This window comes from Elephantulus edwardii, unplaced genomic scaffold (assembly GCF_000299155.1).
Source record: "Elephantulus edwardii isolate Elephantulus edwardi_28Jun2011 unplaced genomic scaffold, EleEdw1.0 scaffold00407, whole genome shotgun sequence".
NCBI classification, from domain to species: Eukaryota; Metazoa; Chordata; class Mammalia; order Macroscelidea; family Macroscelididae; genus Elephantulus; species Elephantulus edwardii.
Window position 1 is genome coordinate 628,847 of NW_006400157.1, and position 21,097 is coordinate 649,943.

At 46.6% G+C, this 21,097-nt stretch overlaps 1 protein-coding gene and 1 pseudogene across 2 annotated transcripts in view; both read left to right on the top strand.

Moving 5' to 3' along the window:
* The first annotated feature begins 443 nt into the window (after nucleotides 1–443).
* Nucleotides 444–707, top strand: LOC102855762 (small integral membrane protein 13-like). The gene has a single exon (XM_006902400.1). The coding sequence runs from the start codon at nucleotides 444–446 to the stop codon at nucleotides 705–707; it is 264 nt and encodes an 87-aa protein (XP_006902462.1).
* Nucleotides 708–13,658: 12,951 nt separating this feature from the next.
* The window catches only part of LOC102860226, a 114,459-nt pseudogene continuing 107,020 nt past the window's right edge, over nucleotides 13,659–21,097 (top strand). Inside the window, exon 1 of the transcript XR_439038.1 lies at nucleotides 13,659–13,775. The product of XR_439038.1 is annotated as a eukaryotic initiation factor 4A-I-like (transcript). The remainder of the gene's footprint in view (nucleotides 13,776–21,097) is intronic.

The following is a 21,097-nucleotide window of genomic DNA, read 5'->3' on the forward strand; positions in this document are numbered from 1 at the left end:
AATAAAAATTTTCTTTTTATAAAAGTAAAACCCATAATGTTTACAAGTGATCATTTGAAACACAATGAGAATGCAAGAATGTATAAAACGCAATGTACATAAATGAGACACAGCTCAGACCCTCTCCCGCAACTGGCGCCCGCATCAGTCATGGAAGTGCGTCCAGCCTCCGCTGGCATCTCGGTCCCCGGCACCCTCGAGCACGTAGGAGCGTGCTGCGAACTCCCGATCTCCACAACCCCTCGCTCCGGGCGAGCAGCAGGGTCGGTAGGCTGGCTGCACTGCAATGCCTCCTCCCCGCGCTACCCTGCCTCTTGGGGGCGCTGCTGAGGCTGCTCCGTCCATGCCACCCAGGCGGCTGGCAGCACCCGGCGCCAGCCCCTGAAGCCACCGCCGGCACTCGCCTCCTGTCGCCCTGCTGTGACCTCCCTCCGACCCCCAAGATGTGGCACAACGTCGGGCTGACCCTGCTGGTGTTTGTGGCTACGCTGCTCATCGTGCTGCTGCTGATGTTGTGCGGTTGGTATTTTGTATGGCGTCTGTTTTTATCTAAATTCAAGTTTCTGCGGGAACTGGTGGGAGACACAGGCTCCCAGGAGGGAGATCATGAGCCTTCAGGATCAGAAGCTGAAGACGACCCTTCCTCCCCTCCACGCAGGATCAGATCTACTCGCCAGCGGTGGACACCTGCCGAGGAAGGCCACTGACTGCACTCTCGGCGCTGATGAATGGATAATGGACAGTGACAGGGAGTCTCTGCTTTTAGTGACTTGGTTTTAAAATTTACAGGAAGACTGAAAAATAGCTACCATTGGATTTTAAATCCAGTTGAAAAAAAAAACCCCACCTTTATATGTAAGCCATAAAAAAAAAAATAAAAGGAACTAAAACCAAATTGGACCACGTAAAAAAAAAAGAGACACAGTGTGTGAATTTTTATGCAAATCAATATAAAATAAAAATAAAATGGAGAATTAAAAAAATCTCATAAATTCACTCAATGCCTGCAATTTGACCCCATATTGATAGTTCTTTTCCCCCTTCTATGATATATTTTTTAAAAAACTAAAATAACAAGCACTTATTGCAGAAGATCATGGAGTGCAGCCTTCAGTATGGATTGTGGCTCAATATCAAGAAAACAAAGATTCTTACCACTAGATCAATAGGCGGTCTCATTAAAGATGGAGAGGAGATTGAAACTGTCAACAGCTTCATCTTGCTTGGATCCACAATTAGCACCTTTTGTGCGAGCAGTAAGGAAATAAGGAGATGCATTGCAACGGAAAAATCTCCAGTTAGAGATATTCCCAAATTGTTGAGGAGAAGTGATATCAGTTTGCGTACTAAGGTGCTTCGGTTTCAGGTCATGGTCTTTCCGATTACTAGCTATGCCTCTGACACCTGGACAGTGAATAGGGATGACAGAAAAATAATTTATGCCTTTGAGCTGTGGTGTTGGAGATGTGCACTGAACATTTCATGGATGGCCAAAAAACGAATAGAGTGCTCTTAAGAGGCAAGAATTATGAGGATTCACCTAAAATACTTTGGACATATTGCTAGAAGGTGCTGTTCCTTGGAGAGGGACATTATTTTGGGAAGGGTGGAGGAATGGCAAAGGAGAGGAAGACCTTCGACCAGGTGGATTGACAGGGTTTCTGCTTACAATGGGCTCTTGTGTGTCAGGAAGTGTGAGGATGGCACTGGACAGGACTGGTTTCAGATCTTTTGTTCATAGAGTCGCTATGAGTTGTACTCGACCCAATGGCAACTAACAACAGCAACAACAAGACATTTATTTGTTCCTTGACAGTTCTTGGAATAGTGAGTACTCTTCTTCAACACCATAACTCAAAGACATCGGTGCTTTTTCTGCCATCCTTATTCATTGTCCAACTTACAATTGCATGAGAAGAAGAAAATCAACATGATTTGGATAGTTCTTAAAAAAGCAAAATGTTCAAGACATAAAGGTAAACTTTTTTTAATCAGTAAGGTCAAATTATTGATTTTTGAGATGACCTCCAACCGATGTATTTTAACAAAAAGATGCATCCCTGAACATGCTCACTAGCCTATGCCAAGAAATTGACCAGAAGAGATCTATTTATATTTTTCTCATTCCCCAAGATAATGATCTAATAGAATGTGGAAATTATAGGAAGATATAATTAATAACACATGCAAGCAAATTCTTGCTGAAGATTCTTAGAAACTTGGTAGAAGAGTGCATTTACATGGAACTACAAAAATGTAAGCTGGGTTCATAGAGGTAGCATTAGTGATGTCACATGGATAGTGACTGAAAGAAGAAAACACCAGATAGATGTTTACTTGTGTTTTATTGTCTATGCAAAGGCATAAGAATGAAGAGAATTCCAAAACGCTTAATTGTGCTCATAGGAAAATACATATTTTGTTATATATATTCTTTTAAAAAAAATCTTTCATAAAGCTAACTTTAAGGAGAATGGGAATCCGAGAACATTTGAGTGTTGTACTCATGTGAAACCTATACTTTGACTAGGAAGCAGTCCTCAGCACAGAGCAAGGATACACTGTTGCTGTTGTTATGTGCCGTCGAGTCGTTTGCAACTCATAGCGACCCTATGTACAACAGCCCTAAACCCTGCTCTATCCTGTGCCGATCTCATTGCCTCTGACACACCCATCCCGATGACCCCAGTCACTGAATCAATCCACCTCATAGAGGGTCTTCCCCTCCTGCGCTGTCCCTCCACTCTGCCCAGCATGATGTCCTTCTCTAAAGACCTGTCTCTCCTTACAACATGTCCAAAGTATGTCAGGCGAAGCCCCAGAATCCTTGCCTCCAAGGAGCAGCCTGGTTTAACCCTCTCTAGGATGAATCTGTTTGATTTCTTGGCAGTCCATGGTACATTCAATACTCTCCTCCAGCACCACAGCTCAAAGGCGTCAATTCTCCTTCTATCCTCCCTAGTCATTGTCCAACTCTCTGATGCATAACAAGTGATTGCAAAAACCATGGCCTGTATCAGGCACACCTTAGTCTTCAGAGAGACACCGTTGCTCTTGAGTACTTTAGAGAGGTCCCTGACCACAGACTTTCCCATTGCAATACGTTTTTTTATTTCCTGGCTACTGGTGCCAAGAGTGTTGACCGTGGAGCCGAGCAAACTGAAGCTGTAAACAATCTCAGTCTCTTCACCACCCATCCTGATGCTACCGATTGGTCCAGTGGTGAGAATTTTTGTCTTCTTGACATTGAGCCTCAGTCCATACTGACGGCTGCAGTCCTTGACCCTCTGCAGTAAGTGCATGAGGTCCTCCTCAGTTTCAGCGAGCAGGGTTCATTTCGAGTTAGATGATCATATGATATATTATTCTGGAGACGAAAAGGTGAGGAAAAATGGAGTTGCTTTCATAGTCAAAAAAGAAATTTCTAGGTCCATCTTGGAGTACAACATTGTGAGTGATAGGATTATATCCATACGCTTACAAGGAAGTCCAGTGAACACTACTATCATCCAGATATATGCACCAACAACCAGAGCCAAAGAAGAAGAAATAGATGATTTCTACCAACTCTTACAGGCAGAGATAGATCGAACATGCAATCAAGATGCATTGATGATAATGGGCGACTGGAATGCAAAAGTTGGGAACCGGGAAGAAGAATCAGTAGTTAGAAAACATGGACTTAGTGACAGAAATGAAGCTGGAGATAGAATGATTGAATTTTGCACAATGACTTATTCATTGCAAATATGTTTTTTAAGAGACATAAACGTAGATTATACACATGGATTTCACCTGATGGTATGCATAGGAATCAGATCGATTACATCTGTGGAAAAAAACGCTGGAGAAGGACACACTGCATGGCTCAAAATCAGAAAAAGAGTGCATCAAGCATCCGTTCTGTCGCCATACCTTTTCAATCAATATGCAGAACAGATTATTCAGAAAGGTGGGCTTTATGAGGAGGAATGTTTCATCAGAATTGAAGGAAGATTCACCAGCAATCTATGTTTTGCAGATGACACAACTTTGCTTGCTGAAACTGAGGGGGACCTGAAGCACTTCTTGCAGAAGGTCAGGGACTGTAGACTTCATTATGAATTGATGCCAAACATCAAGAAGACAAAGATTTTCACCACTGGAACAATTGGCAGCACCATGCTAGATGGAGAAGAGATTGAGGTTGTTAACAGTTACAGCTTGCTCAGGTCCACAATCAACTCTCCTGGGACCAGAAGTCAGGAAATCAAAAGATGAATTGCACTGGGAAAAATCTCCTGTCAGGGATATCTCCAGAGTGTTGAGGAACAACTATGTCAGTCTAGAGACTAAGGTGCACCTGATTCAGGTCTTCATAACTGCTTGCTATGCATCAGAGTGCTGGACAATGACTAAGGATGACAGAGGAAGAATTGATGCCCTTTAGTTGTGGTGCTGGAAGAGAGTCTTGAACCATGGGCTGCCCAGAAAGCAAACAGATCTATCTTGGAGAGGGTCAAACTAAGTTTTTCCTTGGAGGCTAGGAATGTTGTGGGTTTTTAAATAAAATTTTTAATTTTAATTGTGACTTTAACAAAAGTTTACAGGAAAGTTAGTCAGTCATTCATTGTTGCACATTTTAACGCCACTCCTCCCTTCTTCCTCCCCCAGCTCACTTTTTTTTAATGTTCATTCATGGTTGCAGAATTACCTCTCCCACCTCTAGTCCACTTTGCAATGCACCTCTTATTCTGGAACGTTGTTGTACATACAATGCCTAATTATATATTCCTTTTAAACATTTCTTTCCTTCATCTGTTCCAATGCAATGTTAATTATCTATGCAATCTTATCCTACTCTCCTCCCAACACCCCATGTAAAACCTGCTTTATATCAGTGGTGCTATGCAGCATTTGTCCTTTTGTGACTAAGATATTTAACTCTGTATAATGTCTTTCAGGATCATCCCTATTCTATTATGTTTCTGTGTCACATACTTTGGGCATGTGGCCAGCATAGGCTGATCCTTGGAGGAGGACATCATGCTCATAAGGGTGGTGTGACAGCACAGGAGAGGAAGACCTGAATGAGATGGACTGATACAGTAACTGGGGCAATAGAGGTAGGTGTGTCTGGTTCAGTGAGACTGGCTCAGGAGAGGGTAGGCTTCAGAGTTGTTGTACATAGGGTCACTATGATTCACAGGCAACTTGACAGCACATAACGACAACAATAAACCAAGAAACTGTTGTGCAAACAGAACAAGAGAATATTGCAAGGTCTGAGATTAAGAAAGGTATGCCTTAGGAAGATTTTGGTATCGTGTCCTTTTGGGGGGTCGTGTCTGATATGTGGTACTGCTCTTTCTCCCAAGAGTGGGGTCTTTCATGCTTTGTCTCGGTGTTAAAGCTGCTCAAAGGTGATGGCTCAAAACCCCACAAGGGAGGGGAAGAGAACGTGGCCAAGTTCCTGGGTGACTCCACTCTGGGGGTTTGCGGCTTTTTGCTGCTTGTGCATGGTGGTCTGGATGGGCAAGTAAAGGAAGTTTTGGGGGTCATGTGCTTTATCAGTGTCATGTCTGATGGGTAGGACTGCTCTTTCTCTGAAGAGCTGGGTCATTCAGGCTCTGCCTAGATTGTTTTTGGTTTTGGGGTTTTTTTGTTGTTGTTGTTGTTGTTTTTTCTCTGCCTAGGTTTTAAAGTGGCTCGAAGGCAATGGCTTAAAACCCTGAAAGGGAGGGGAAGAGAACACAGCCAGGTTCCTGGAATACTCCACTCTAGGTGTTTGTGGCATCTCCCTGCATGTGCATGGTAGTGTGGATGGGTAAGTAAAAGGATGTTTTGGGGGTCATATGCTTTTTCGGGGTTGAGTCTTATGTGTAATACTGCTCTTTCTTCCGATAGAGGGGTCCTTGAGGGTTTAAGACTGCTTAAAGGTGATGGTTTAACGCCTGGGTGGGGGGGAGGCAGAGAACACATCCAGGTTCAGGAATGGCTCCACTCTGAAGGTTCATGGTTTCTCACTGCTTGTGCATGTTGGTCCCGATGGGCAAATAAAAGGAATAAAAGGAAGGTTTTTTGGTCATGTGCTTTTTCGGGGTCGTTTCTGATGTGTTGTATTTATCTTTTTCCTAAGAGTGAGATTCTTGAGGCTTTGCTTAGGACTTTAGGCTGCTCAAAGGCAATGACTTAAAAGTCCGAATGGGGAGGGGAACAGAATGTGGCCAGGTTCCTGGATGACTCCACTCTGGGGGTCTGTGGCTTCTTGCTGCTTGTGCCTAGTGATCCAGGTAAGCAAGTAAAAGGAAGGTTTTGGTGTGTGCTTTTTCAGGGTCGAGTCTGACGTGTAGTACTGCTCTTTCTCCTGAAGAGGAGGGCCCTTGAGGGTTTCCCTAAGGTTTAAGGCTGTTCAAGGGTGATGACTTAAAACCCCACAAGGGGAAGGGAAGAGAAAATGGCCAGTTTCCTGGATGACTCCACTCTGGGGGTCTGTGACTTCTCACTGCTTGTGCATGGTGGTCCAGATGTGTAAGTAAATAAAGTTTTGGAGGTCATGTGCTTTGTCAGGGTCATGTTTGATGTGTAGTACTGCTGGCTCTTTCTCCCAAGAGCTGAGGTTGCCTAGGGTTAAAGACTGCTCAAAGGCAATGGCTTAAAAACCTGCAGGGGGTGGAGAAGAGAACCTGACCAGGTTCCGTGATGACTCCACTCTGGGGGACTATGGCTTTTTGTTGCTTGTGCGTGGTGGTCCACATGGTCAAGTAAAATGATGTTTTGAGTGTCATGTGCTTTCTCAGGGTCATGTCTGATGTGTAGAACTGCTTTCTCCCAAGAGCCAGGTCCTTGTATCTTTGCCTAGGGTTTCTGGCTGCTAAAAGGAGATAGCTTAAAATCTCACATGGGGAGGGGAAGAGAACGAGGCCAAATTCCTGAATGCCTCCACTCTGGAGGTCTGTGGCTTCTCACTGCTTGAACATGGTAGTCCAGATGGGCAAGTAAAAGAAAAGTTTTGGGTCATGTGATTTTTGGGGGGTCATGGCTGATGTGTAGTATTGCTCTTTCTCCCAAGAGGGGGTTCTTGAGGCTTTGCCTAGGGTTGAAGGCTGCTCAAAGGTGATGGCTTAAAACCCTGCACCAGGAGCGGAAGAGAACGCTGTAAGATTCCTGGATGACTGCACTCTGGGAATCTGTGCCTTCTCCATACTTGTGCATGGTGGTCCGGATGGGCAAGTAAAAGAATGCTATTGGAGCTGTTTGCTTTTTCTGGATCATGTCTGATGTGTAGTACTGCTATTTTTCCCAAGAGCGGGGTCCTTGTTGCTTTGCCTATTTTTTAAGGCTCCTCAAAGGCAAAGGCTTAAAACTCCACAGGGGGAGGGGAAGAGAGCGCGGCCAGGTTCCTTGATGACTCCACTCTGGATGTCTGTGGCTTCTTGCTGTTTGTGCATGGTGGTCCGGATGGGCAAGTAAAAAGAAGGTTTCGGAGTCATGTGCTTTTTCAGAGTTGTGTCTGATGTGTAGTAGTGCTCTTTCTCCTGAAGAGGAGAGCCCTTGAGGCTTTGCTAGGGTTTAAGGCTACTCAAAGGCAGTAATGGTTTAAAACCCCACAGAGGGAAGAGAAGGAGTGTGGCCAGGTTCCTGGATAACTCCAATATGGGTGTCTTGGCTTTTCACTGCTTGTACATGGGAGTCTGGATGGGTAGGTAAAAGTAAGGATTTTGGGTGATGTGATTTTTTCGAAGTCGTGTCTGATGTGTAGTCCTGCTCTTTCTCCTAAGAGCGGGGTCCTTAAGACTTTGCCTAGGGTTTAAGTCTGCTCAAAGACAATGGCTTAAAACCCCACACGGGGAGAAGAGAATGTGGCCAGATTCCTAGATGACTCCACTCTGGAGTATTATGGCTCTTCATTGCTTCTGCATAGTGATCCGGATGGGCAAGCAAAATAATGTTTTGGGGGGTCATGTGCTTTTTTGAGGTCGTGTCTGATGTGTCTGCTCAAAGGCTTTGGCTTTAATCCCAGCAGGAGGAGGGAAAGAGAACACAGTCAGGTTCCTCAATTACTCCACTCTGAGGGGTCTGTGGCTTCTCGCTGCTTGTGCCTGGTGATCCGGATGGGCAAGTAAAAGGAAGTTTGGCAGGGTCGTGTGTTTTTTTTCAAAGTTGTCTTAAGTGTAGTACTGCTCTTTCTCCCAAGAGCGAGGTCCTTGAGATTTAGCATAGAGTTTAAGGCTGCTCAAGGCTATGGCTTAAAACCCCACAGGGGAAAGAAAACATAGCCAGGTTCCTGGATGACTCCACTCTGAGGGTCTGTGGCTTGTCACTACTTGCGCATGGTGGTCAGCATGGGAAAGTAAAAGAAAAGTTTGGGGTCGTGTCCTTTATTGGGATCATGTCTGATGTGTAGTACTGTCCTTTCTCCTAAGAGTCGGGTCTTTGATGCTTTGCCAAGGATTTAAGGCTCCTCAAAGCAATGGCTTAAATCCCCGCAGGAGGAGGGGAATAGAACCCGGCCATGTTCCTAGATGACTCCATTCTGGCGGTCTGTGGCTTGTAAATACTTGTGCATGGTGGTCCGAATAGACAAATAAAAGGAAGTTATTGGGGTCGTGTGCTTTTCTGAGGTCATGTCTGATGTGTAGTACTGCTCTTTCTCCCAAGAGCAGGTTCTGTGAGGCTTTAACTTATTGTTTAAGGCTGTTCAAAGGCAATGGCTTAAACCCCACAGAGGTTGGGGAAGATAATTCAGCCAGGTTCCTGGATAACTGCCCTCTGGGGGTCTGTGGCTTCTCGCTGCTTCTGCATTGTGGTCCTGATGGGCAAATAAAAAGAAGTTTTTCGGGTTATTATTTTTTTCTGGGTTATGTCTGATCAGCAGTACTGCTCTTTCTCCCTAGAGCGGGGTCCTTGTGGCTTTTCCTAAGGTTGAAGACAACTCAAAGGCAATGGCTTAAAAGCCTGCAAGGGAAAGGGAACAAGGCCAGTTTCCTGGATAACTCCACTTTGGAGGTTTGTGGCTTCTCCCTGCTTGTGCATGGTTGTCTGGATGGGCAAGTAAAAGGAAAGTTTTGGGGTCATGTGCTTTTTCAGGGTAGTGTCTGATGTGTAGTACTGCTCTTTTCTCCCATGAACAGGGTCCTCGAGGCTTTGCCTAAGGTTTAAGGCTGCTCAAAGGTGATGCCTTAAAACCCCACAGGTGGAGGCAAATAGAACCCAGCCAGGTTCCTGGAGGACTCCCCTCTGGGAGTTTGTGGCTTCTCACTGATTCTGCATGGTGGTCTGGGTGAGCAAGTAAAAGGAGGTTACTGGGGTTGTGTGCTTTTTCGGGGTCCTGTTTGATGTGTACTACTGATCTTTCCCCAAGACCAGGTCCTTGTGTCTTTGCCTATGGTTGAAGGCTGCTCAAAGGCAATGGCTGAAAACCACACAGTGGGAGAAGAGAATGTGGCCAGGTTCCTGGATGACTCCACTCTGGGGGTCTGGGGCTTTTTGCTGCTTGTGAAAAGTGGTCAGCAGGGGAAAGTAAAAGGAAGCTTTTGGGGTCATGTGCATTTTCAGGTTTAAGGCTGCTTAAATGTGGTGGCTTAAAACCACACAGGGGGAGGGGAATAGAACCAGAGCAGGTTCCTGGATGACTCCACTCTGGGGGTCTGTGGCTTCTCGTTGCTTGTGCATGGTGGTCCAGATTGTCAAGTAAAAGGAAGTTACTGGGATTGCGTATTTTTTTGGGGTTGTGTCTGATGTGTACTACTGATCTTTCCTCAAGAGCGGGTCCTTGTGTCTTTGCTTAGGGTTTAAGGCTGCTCAAAGGCAATGGTTGAAAACCACACAGGGAGAGAAGAGAAGAGAACGTAGCCAGGTTCCTGGATGACTCCACTATGGAGGTCTGTGGCTTCTCCCTGTTTGTGCATGGTGATGTGCATGGGCAAGTAAAAGGAAGTTTTTGGGTTCATGTGCTTTTTCCAGGTTGGGTCTTATGTGTGGTACTGCTCTTTCTACCAAAGCCGGGCATTTGAAGCTTTACCTAGAGTTTAAGGCTGCTCAAAGATGATGGCTTAAGATCCCGCAGGGGGAGAAGAGAACATGGATGACTCCAGTCTGGAGGTCTGTGGCTTCTCGCTGCTTGTGTATCTTTCTCCCATGAGCAGGGTCCTTTAGGCTTTGCCTAGGGTTTTAGGCTGCTCAAGGCCGATAGATGAAACCCCACAGGGAGAATAGAAGAGAACACAAAAAGGTTCCAGGATGACTCCATTCTGGGATTCTGTGGCTTGTTGCTACTTGTACATGGTTGTCCGGATAGGCAAGTAAAGGGATGGTTTTGGTGTCATGTGCTTTTTGGGGGTTGTGTCTGAATTTTAGTACTGCTCTTTCTACCAAGAAGAGGCAGGCCAGCACAAAGGGGCCTCAGAAACCCCCACCCCTCTGGGAAACAATACCCAGAGCTCCAGGCAGTGGCTAGGACATGGAATAAGAATTTTTAAAAGAGACAGGCCAGCACAAAGGGGCATCAGAAACCCCTACCCTGAAGGTAAACAAGACCCAGAGCTCAAGGTGGCACCAGAACTGATGGGGATACTCAGAAGGAGGAGGATAGGAATTTATACAAGGGAAGAGGCAAACCAGCACAAAGTGAGCTCACGAACACCCACCCTGCAGATAAACAAGATCCAGAGCTCTAGGTGGCATTGAAACCACTGGGGACACACCAAGGGCACAGAATAAGAATTTTAAAAAGAGGCAGGCCAGTACAAAGGGGCCTCAGAAACCCTCACCCCGCAAGTAAACAAGATCAAGAACTCCAGGTGGCACCAGAACCATTGGGGACATGAGGAGGGCGTGGCACAGAAATTTTTACAAGGGAAGAGGAGGGCCAGCGCAAAGGGGCCTCAGAAACTCCTACCCCACAGGTAAACAAGACACAGAGCTCACAGGGGCCCCAGAACCCTTGGGGACACAAGGAGGGCACAGGATAGGAATTTTTACAAGGGACCCAGAGCTCCAGGCAACATCATTACTGTTGGGGATACACAAATGGCTTGGAATTGGAATTTTTAGAAGAGGCAGGACAGCACAAAGGGGTCTCAGAAACCCCCACGCCTCAGGTAAACAAGCAGAGGACATAGAGTAGGAATTTTTACAAGGGAAGAGATGGGCCATCAAAAAGCACCCTCAGAAACACCCACCATGCAAGTAAACAAGACCCACAGCTCAAGGTGTTGCCGGAAACACTGGGGACACAATTAGGGTGCAGGATAGGAATTTTTACAGGGGAAGAGGCAGGCCAGCACAAATGGGCCTTACAAACCCCAATCCTGCAAGTAAACAAGCCCCAGAGACCCAGGCAGCAGGAGAACTGTTGGGGACACTCAAAGGGCATGGAATAGGAATTTTTAGAAGAGGCAGGCCAGCTCAAAGTAGCCTCAGAAACCCCCACCCTGCAGGGAAACAAGACCCAGAGCTCTAGGCTTCACCAGAAACTTTGGGGACACGTGGAGGGCACAGGATAGGAATTTTTATAAGAGAAGATGCAGGCCAGCACAAAGGGACCTCAGAAAGCCCACCCTGCAAGTAAATAAGACCCAGAGTTCCAGGCTTTGCCAGAACCTTTGGGGATACATGGAGGGCATGGGATGGGAATTTTTACTAGGGAAGAGGCGAGTCAGTACAAAGTGAGCTCACAAACACCCACCCTGCAAGTAAACAAGACCCAGAGTTCCAGGCAGCACAGAAACTGTTGGGACACGCCAAAGGCACGGAAGGAATTTTTAAAGGAGGTGGGCCAGGACAAAGGGGCCTCAGAAACACCTACCTTGCAGGTAAACCAGACCTTAGCCAGAGCCTTTGGGGACACATGGAGGGCTCAGGATATGAATTTTTACAAGGGGAGAAGCAGGCCAGCAAAAAGGGGCCTCAGAAACACTCAACCCACAGGGAAACAAGACCCAGAGCTCCAGGCAGTGCCAGACCATTGGGGACACAAGGAGGGTGAGGGATAGGAATTTTTACAAGGGAAGAGGCAGGCATGCACAAAAGGACCTCAGAAACCCACACTCCACAGGTAACTGAGACCCAGAGCTCAAGGAGACATTTCACATTGGTGAAATGAGGAGGGCACGGGATAAAAATTTTTATAAGGGAAGAGGCTGGGCAGCACAAAGGAACCTCAGAAATCTCCACCCCACAAGACCCAGACCTCAAGGTGGTGCCGGAACCGTTGGAAACACGAGGACGATGCGGGATAGGAATTTTAGAAGAGGCAAACCAGCACAAAGGTGCCTCAGAAACCCCACCCCGCAGGTAAATAAGACCCAGAGCTCCAGGTTTCACTGGAACCTTGGTGGACACACTGAGGGCACGGGATAGGAATTTTTACAAGGGAAGAGGTGGACTAGCACAAAAGGGCCTCATAAACCCCCACTGTGCAAGTAAACAAGACCCAGAGCTCCAGTTGGTGCCCGAACGTTTGGGGACACAGGTAGGGAATGGGATAGGAATTTTAGAAGAGGTTAGCCAGCAAAAAGGGACCTCAGAAAATCCCACCCCACAGATAAACAAGACCCAGAGCTCAAGGAATTGTCAGAATAGTTGGGGGCATGCGGAGTGCACGGGATAAAAATTTTAAAGAGGGAAGAGGTGGGTTAGTACAAAGGGGCCTCAGAAATCCCCATCCCGCAGGTAATTAATACCCAGATCTCAAGGCTGTGCCGTAATCATTGGGGACATGCCAAGGGCATGAAATAGGAATTTTAAAAGAGGAGGGACAACAGAAAGGAGCCTCAGAAATGCCCACCCCACAGGTAAAAAATACCCAAAGCTCCAAGCGTCAACAGAAACTTTGGGAACATGCATAGGACATTGGATAGGAATTTTTACAAGGGAAGAAGCAGGCCAGTACAAAGGGGCCTTAGAAACCCCCTCCCCACAGGTAAACAAGACCCAGAACTTCAGGCGGGACTGGAACCACTGGGGACAAGTGGAGGGTGCAGAATAGGAATTTTTACAAGGGAAGGGTCAGGCCAGAACAAAGGGGCATCTGAAATCCCCACCCCGCAGGTAAACAAGACACAGAGCTCAAGGTGGTGCCGGAACCACTGGTGACAAGCAGAGGGTGAGGGATAGGAATTTTAGAAGAGGCAGGCCAGCTCAAAGAGATCTCAGAAAGCCCACCCCTCAGGTAAACCAGACCCTGAGCTCAAGGCGTTGTCTGAACCATGGGGGACAAGCAGAGGGCACAGGATAGGAATTTTTACAAGGGAAGAGGTGGGTCAGCAAAAAGTGAGCTCACAAACACCTATCCCACAGGTAAACAAGACCCAGAGCTCCAGGTAGAGCCGAAACCATTGGGGACACGTCATGGGCATGGAATCGGAATTTTTAAAAGAGGCAGCCAGCACAAAGGGGCCTCAGAATCCCCTACTCAGCAAGTAAACAAGACCCTGAGTGCCAGACAGGGTCAGAAGCATTGGAGACACGAGGAGGGCATGCCATAGGAATTTTAGAAGGGAAGAACCAGCACAAAGGGTCTCAGAAACACCCACCCAGCAGGTTAATGAGACCCAGAGCTCTAGGAGGCACAAGAAGTGTTGGGGACACACAGAGGGCATGGGATAGGAATTTTTTAAAGGGAAAAGGAGGGCCGGCACAAAGGTGCCTCAGAAACCCCCACGCCACAGGGAAACATGACCCAGATCTCCAAGCAGTGCCAGAATGGTTGGGGACATGCAAAGAGTGCAAAATGGGAATTTTTGGAAGAGGCAGGTCAGCACAAAGGGGCCTCAGAAACCCCTACCCTGCAGGTAAACAAGACCCAGAGCTCCAGGATTTGCAGGAACCATTTGGGACACACGGTGGGCTCAGGATAGGAATTTTAGAAAAGGTGGGCCAGCACAAAGGGGCTTCAGAAACCCCCACCCTGCAGGTAAACAAGACGCAGAGCTCAAGGCATCATCAGAATCGTTGGACATGTGAAGGGCATGGGATAGGAATTTTTACAAGGGGAGAGGCGGGCCAGCACAAAGGGGCCTCAGAAATACCCACCCCACAGGTAAACAAGACTCAGAGCTCCAGGAGGCTCAGGAACCATTGTGGACACATGGAGGGCATGGGATAAGCATTTTTAGAAGAGGCAGGCCAGCACAAAGGGGCCTCAAAACCCCCCATCCTGCAGCTAAATAAGCCCCAGACCTCCAGGCAGTACCAGAACCATTGGAAACATGAGGAGGATGCAGGATAGGAATTTTTACACGGGAAGAGGCAGGCCAGTACAAAGGGGCCTCAGAAATTCCCATCCCACAGGTAAATAAGTCCCAGAGCTCAAGGTGGCACCAGAACCTTTGGGGACACTCAGAGGGCAAAGGATAGGAATTTTTACAAGGGATGAGGTAGACCAGCACAAAGGGGCCTCAGAAACCACCACCTTGCATGTAAACAAGAACCAGAGCTGCTGGGGACACATGGAGGGCACAGGATAGGGATTTTTACAAGAGAAGAGGCGGGCCAGCACAAAAGGACATCAGAGATCCCCACCCTGCAGGAAAACAAGCCCCAGAGTTCCAGACAGAACTGGAAATGTTGCGGACATGAGGAGGTTTCGGGATAGGAATTTTTAAAAGGGAAGAGGCCGGGCCAGGACAAAGAGGTCTCAGAAACATTCAGCCTGCAGGTAAATAAGACCCAGAGCTCAAGGCAGAGCCAGAACCATTGGGGAACTCAGAGGGTGTCAGACAGGAATTTTTACAAGGGAAGAGGTGGGCCAGTACAAAGGGGCCTCAGAAATCCACACCACGCGGGTAAACAAGACCCAGAGCTCCAGGGGCACCCAGAAACATTGAGGACACACAAAGGGCACAGAATAGGAAGTTTTCTAAGAGGCAGGTAAGCACAAAGTGGGATCAGAAACGCTGACCCTGCAGGTAAACAAGACTTGGAACTCAAGGCGGATCTGGAACCATTGGAAACATGTGGAGGGTGAGGTATAGGAATTTTAAGAAGTGGTGGGCCAGCTTAAAGGGGCCTCAGAAACCCCCAATGCTCAGGTAAATAAAACCAGAGCTCAAGGCTTCGTCGGAACCATTGGGGACATGAGGAGGGTGCAAGATAGGATGTTTGACTAGGGAAGAGGTGGACCAGCATAAAGGGTCCTCAGAAATACCCACCTCACAGGTAAACAAGATCCAGAGCTCCTGGCAGTGCTGGAACCATTAGGGCACGCAGAGGGCATAGGATAAGACTTTTTAGAAGAGGTGGACCAGAACAAAGGGGCCTCAAAACCTACCCCCCAAGGTAAACAAGACTCAGAGCTCAAGGCAACACCGGAACCGTCAGGGACACAAAGAGGGCACAGAATAGGAACTTTATAAGGGGTGAACCAAAACAGATACCTGAGAAATCCCCACCCCTCTGGGAAACAAGACCCACAGCTCAAGATGGAGCCGCAATCATTGAGGACATGAAGAGGCCACAGGATAGGAATTTTTACAAGGGAAGAGGCGGGCCAGCACAAAGGGATTTCAGAAACCCCCACCCTGCAGGTAAACAAGACACAGAGCTCTAGGCAGTGCCGGAACAATTGGGAACACAAAGAGGGCACAGAATAGGAACTTTTATAAGGGGTGGGCCAAAACAAAGAAGCCTGAGAAATCCCTATCCCACAGGTAAACAAGACCCAGAGCTCCGGGCAGTGCCAGAACTGTTGAGAACACCCAAAGGGCACAAACTAGGAATTTTTACAAGAGGCGGGCCAGCACAAACTCACATTCCCACAGGTAAACAAGACCTAGAGCTCAAGGCTGCACTGGAACCATTGGGGAACTTATAGGGCACCCTGGATAGGAATTACAAGGCAAGAGGTGGACCAGCACAACAGGGCCTCTGAAACCCCTACTCCGCAGAGAAACAAGACCCAGGTAGAGCTCCAGGAGGTGCCAGAACCGTTGGGAACTCAAGGAAGGCACAAGATAGAAATTTTTACAAGAGAAAAGGCATGCCAGTACAAAAAGGCTTCAGAGACCCACATTCCACAGGTAAACAAGACCCAGAGCTCCAGGCAGCACCAGAGCCATTGGGGGTATGCAGAGGGTGCGGGATAGGAATTTTTTCAAGGGAAGAGGCAGGCCAGCACAAAGTGGCATCAGAAACCCCCACTCTGCAGGTAATCAAGAACCATAGCTCAATGGGTGCCAGAACCGTTGGGAAAACACAGAGGGCGCAGGATAGGAATTTTTACCAGGGAAGAGGTGGGACAGAACAAAAGGGCCTAAGAAACCCCCAAACCACAGGTAAACAAGACCCAGAGCTCCAGGTCTCCCAGGAACCATCAGGGACACGAAGAGGGTGCAGGACAGGAATTTTTAAAAGGGAGGAGTCGGGACAGCACAAAGAAGCCCGAGAAACCCCGACCCCACAGGTAAGGAAGATCCAAAGGTCAAGGTGGGGCCAAAACCGCTGGGGTGGTGACACTCAGAGGGCGTGGGATAGGACTTTTTACAAGGGAAGAAGCCTCAGAAACATCTACCCCACAGGTAAACAAGAATCAGAGCTCAAGGTGGTGCTGAAAGCATTGGGCACACGTGCAGGGCGAGTGATAGGAATTTTTACAAGGGAAGAGGTGGGACAGCACAAAGGGGCCTCAGAGATCCCCACCCCGCAGGTAATTAAGACTCAGAGCTCAAGTTGTTACCGAAACTATTGGGGACCCACAGAGAGAGCTAATGGGAATATTTACAATGGAAGACGCAGGCCAGCACAAAGGGGACTCAGAAACCTCCAACCTGCAAATTAACAAGAGCCAGAGCTCAAAGCTGCATAGTAGGAACCTTTGGGGTGGGGACACGCAGAGGGTGCGGAATAATAATTGTTACCAGGGAGGAGGGTCAGCACAAAGGGTCCTAAGAAACCCCCAGCCCACAGATAAACAAGACCCAGAACTCAAGGTGGTACAGGAGTCGTTATGGACACGAGGATGGTGTGGGATAGGAATTTTTAAAAGAGAAGAGGCGGGTGAGCACAAAGGGGCTTCAGAAACCCCCAGCACTCAGGTAAACAAGATCCAAAGCTCAAGGTGGGGCCAAAACCATTGGAGTGGGGACATGCAGAGGGTGCGAGATAGTAATTTTACCAGGGAAGAGGCGGGCCAGCACAAAGGGGCCTCAGAAACCCCCACCTCACAAGTAAACAGGACAAAGAGCTCATGGTGCTGTAGGAACCATTGAGGTGGGGACACATGGAGGGTGCGGTATAGGAATTTTTACAAGGGAAGAGATGGGTCAGCACAAAGGGGCCTCAGAAATGTACATCCTGCAGGTAAACAAGACTCAGAGCTCAAGGGGAACCTGGAACCATTGTGGAAACTCAGAGGGTGCAGGATAAAAATGTTTATTAGGGAAGAGGTGGGCCAGTAAAATGGAGCCTCAGAAACCCCTATCCCGCAGGTAAACAAGATCCAGAGCTCAAGGTGGTCCCAGAATCATTTGGCCTTTGGCCTGAGGGCCTGGAAAACAATCTATACACCTTTTTTACAAAGCACATCTTGGTCGCTTGGGAAACATTTCCACTAAACTTAAGAGACACTGGCCACAGCATAAGAAATAGTCAGCAGCTGAAGACTTTGGAGTTACAGAAGCCCAGAAAAGCTTCAGATATAAGTTAGCAGATCAAGGGCTGGACAACGGGAGACAGGTGTTGAAGGGAGTGGATAGGAGTGGATGGGGATGCTTGTGGATGGTGGAGCAGGGAAATAAGTGGGTCAAGACACTTGTGCCAAGGGTAGGGACAACACTGAAACTAATGGTTAATTCCACAATTTGGGAAATGTCGTTCTTTTTTTTTTTTTTTTAAAATGCTTGTCTTCAGATACTTCTCAAAATCTGAGCATTCAGATTAAGACAGACTAGGAGAAGAATGGGAATCCCAAAACATTTAATTGTGCTAATGCGAAACCTGTATTTGGACCAAGAGGCAGTAGTCAGAACAGAGCAGGGTAACACTGCATGGTTCAAAATTGGGAAGGGTGTACGCCAGGGATGCATCCTGTCTCCATACCTTTTCAACATGCATGCAGAGCACATTATCCAAGAAGCTGGGCTCTATGAGGAGAATTGTGGCATCAGGATTGGTGGAAGATCTATTAACAATCTGCGTTATGCAGATGACACAACCCTGCTTGCTGAAACTGAGGAGGGCCTCATGCACTTGCTGCGAAGGGTCAAGGAATGCAGCCTTCAGTATGGACTGAGGCTCAATGTCAAGAAGACAAAGATTCTCACCACTGGACCAATTGGCAGCGTCAGGATGGATGATGAAGAGATTGAGATTGTTCATAGCTTCAGTTTGCTCGGCTCCCCAGTCAACACTCTTGGCACCAGCAGTCAGGAAATCAAAAAGCATATCGCGATGGGAAAGTCTGCTGTTAGGGACCTCTCTAAAGTACTCAGGAACAACGGTGTCTCTCTGGAGACTAAGGTGCGCCTGATATAGGCCATGGTATTTGCAATCGCTTGTTATGCATCAGAGAGTTGGACAATGACTAGGGAGGACAGAAGGAGAGTGGATGCTTTTGAGCTGTGGTGCTGAAGAAGAGTACTGAATGTACCATGGACTGCCAGGAAAACAAACAGATTCATCTTGGAGAGGATTAAACCAAGCTACTCCTTGGAGGCAAGGATTCTGGGGCTTCGTCTGACATACTTTGGACATGTTGCCAGGAGGGACGGGTCCTTGGAGAGGGACATCATGCTTGGGAGGATGGAGGGACAGCACAGGAGGGGAAGACCCTCTATAAGATGGACTGATTCGGTGACTGGGGTAATCAGGATGGGTGTGTCAGAGGCAGTGCGGTTGGCGCAGGATAGAGCAGGGTTTAGGGCTGTTGTGCATAGCGTCGGTATGAGTCGAAGACGACTCGACGGCACATAACAACAACAACAACAGGAAGAAGGATTGGCCATAAACTTCCAAAATAGCAGGCCTCTGAAAACCCTACGTACAACAGAGCACGCATACACTAACAGATAGGGCAACTGAGGTGGAACTTTCAAGTATGGAAATACAAAGGAAGTGGAAGAGTTGTAAGCGGACACAGTGATTGGAACATGGAATGTGAGAACCATGAATGTAGGAAAATTAGCTATTGCTGAGGAAGAAATGGAACCCATAAATATTGAAATACTAGGTTTTGGTGAGATTAGATAGACTTGCTTTCATAGTTAAAAAAAGTCATTTTTAGATCCATCTTGAAATATAATGTTGTGAGTGACAGGATAATATCCATATGCATACAAGGAAGTCCAGTAACTACCACTATCATTCAGATATATTCACCAACAACCAGAGCCAAAGAAGAGGAAATAGATTTCTACCAACTTCTACAGTCAAAGATCGATCTAACATACAATCAAGATGCCTCAATATATACACACACCCATGTTTATTGTGGCTTTCTTCACAATAGCAAGGAGTTGGAAACAACCTAAGTGCCCATCAACAAATGAATGGATAGAGTAGCACTGGTATATTCACACAATGGAATACAGTGCTGCATTGAAAAACAGGGAACTCATGCAATATTATTCAAAATGGGTGACCCTGAAGGACATTATGCTGGGTGAAGTATCTCAGTCACGACAAATACTGCATGGTGCCATTGTTGTAAAACAGGACTGACATCGGGGTTGGGGGGAGACTGAGAAAGAAGGGTTCAATAATGTATACTGTATTGAAACAGATGAGGGAGAAAACTGTTTAAGAGGGATATGTTATTAGGTATTTTTTTGTCATGACAGGAGTCCAGAGCAAAGGCTGTATAGTGGAGTGGACCTTGGGGGAGGGATTGTAAAACAATGAAATAATTTTTCTTTTATTTTTACAAGAGGGTAGTGTACTAGGGGGGAGGGTTGGGAGGGGAGAAAAGTGCAACAGTGAATGAACGGAAATCCACAGTGTCTGTAAATTTTCATTGAAATTAATAATATTTTTTTAAAGTGACAAACACTTAATACAAAAAAGTAAACAAATACCTTGGATAGAAAAAAAAGATGCATAAATAATAATGGGTGACTGGAATGCAAAAGTTGGGAACAGAGAAGAAGAATCAATATTTGGGAAACATGGACTTGGTAACAGAAATGAAGCTGGGATGGAATGATTGAATTTTGCACAATCAATGACTTATTCATTACAAACACGTTTTATAAGAAACATAAAAGCAGGTTATACACATGGATTTCACCTGATGGTATGCATAGGAATGAGATTGATTACATCTGTGGAAAGAACAGCTGGAGAAGCTCAATATCAGCTGTGCAAACTAGGCCAGGTGCTAATTATGGAAGAGACCATCAACTACTCATATGCAAGTTCAAGCTGAAGCTAAGGAAAATTAAATCGAATCCATGAGAACCAAAATATGACTTTGAGTCTATCCCACCTGAATTTCAGAACCATCTCAGGAATAAATTTGAGGCCTTGAACACCAATGAGCGAAGACAAGATGTGTTGTGGGAGGATATCAAGAGTGTCATCCAGGAAGAGTGCTAAAGGTCATTACAAAGACAGAAGAGGAAGAAAAGGCCAAAATGTATGTCAGAAGAGACTGAATATTGCACTGGAGCACTGAGAAGCCAAAGCAGAAGGGAGAATTCAAGATATTAAAGAGCTGAACAGAAGATTTCAAAAGGCAGTATGGGAAGACAAGATATTACAATGAAATGTAAAAGGAGCTGGAGTCAGAAAATCAAAAGGGCTGAACTCGCTCAACATTTCTTAAGCTCAAGGAACTGAAGAACAAATTTAAACCTCGAGTTTTTATAATTAAGGATGCTTTCAGTAGATGATCCAGGCAGCATTAAAAGAAGATGGAAAGAGTATACAGAGTCACTGTATCAAAAGGAATTGGCAGATACAGAAGAATTTCTTGAAACAACATATGAGCAAGATTCTATGGTGATGAAGGAAGAAGTTCAAGCTGCTTTGAAGGAATTAGCAAAAAATAAGGCCCCAGGAATAGATGGTAAACCAATTGATCTATTTCAACTAACAGATGCTGCCCTTGGTGTGCTCACCAAGTTTTGCTAAGAAATCTGGAGAACAACCACTCAGCCAACTAAGAAAGTGACCCAACAGA

Bases quoted from the DNA above. Each gene is read 5' to 3' on its own strand.
- LOC102855762 (XM_006902400.1), top strand. From the start codon at position 444: ATGTGGCACAACGTCGGGCTGACCCTGCTGGTGTTTGTGGCTACGCTG.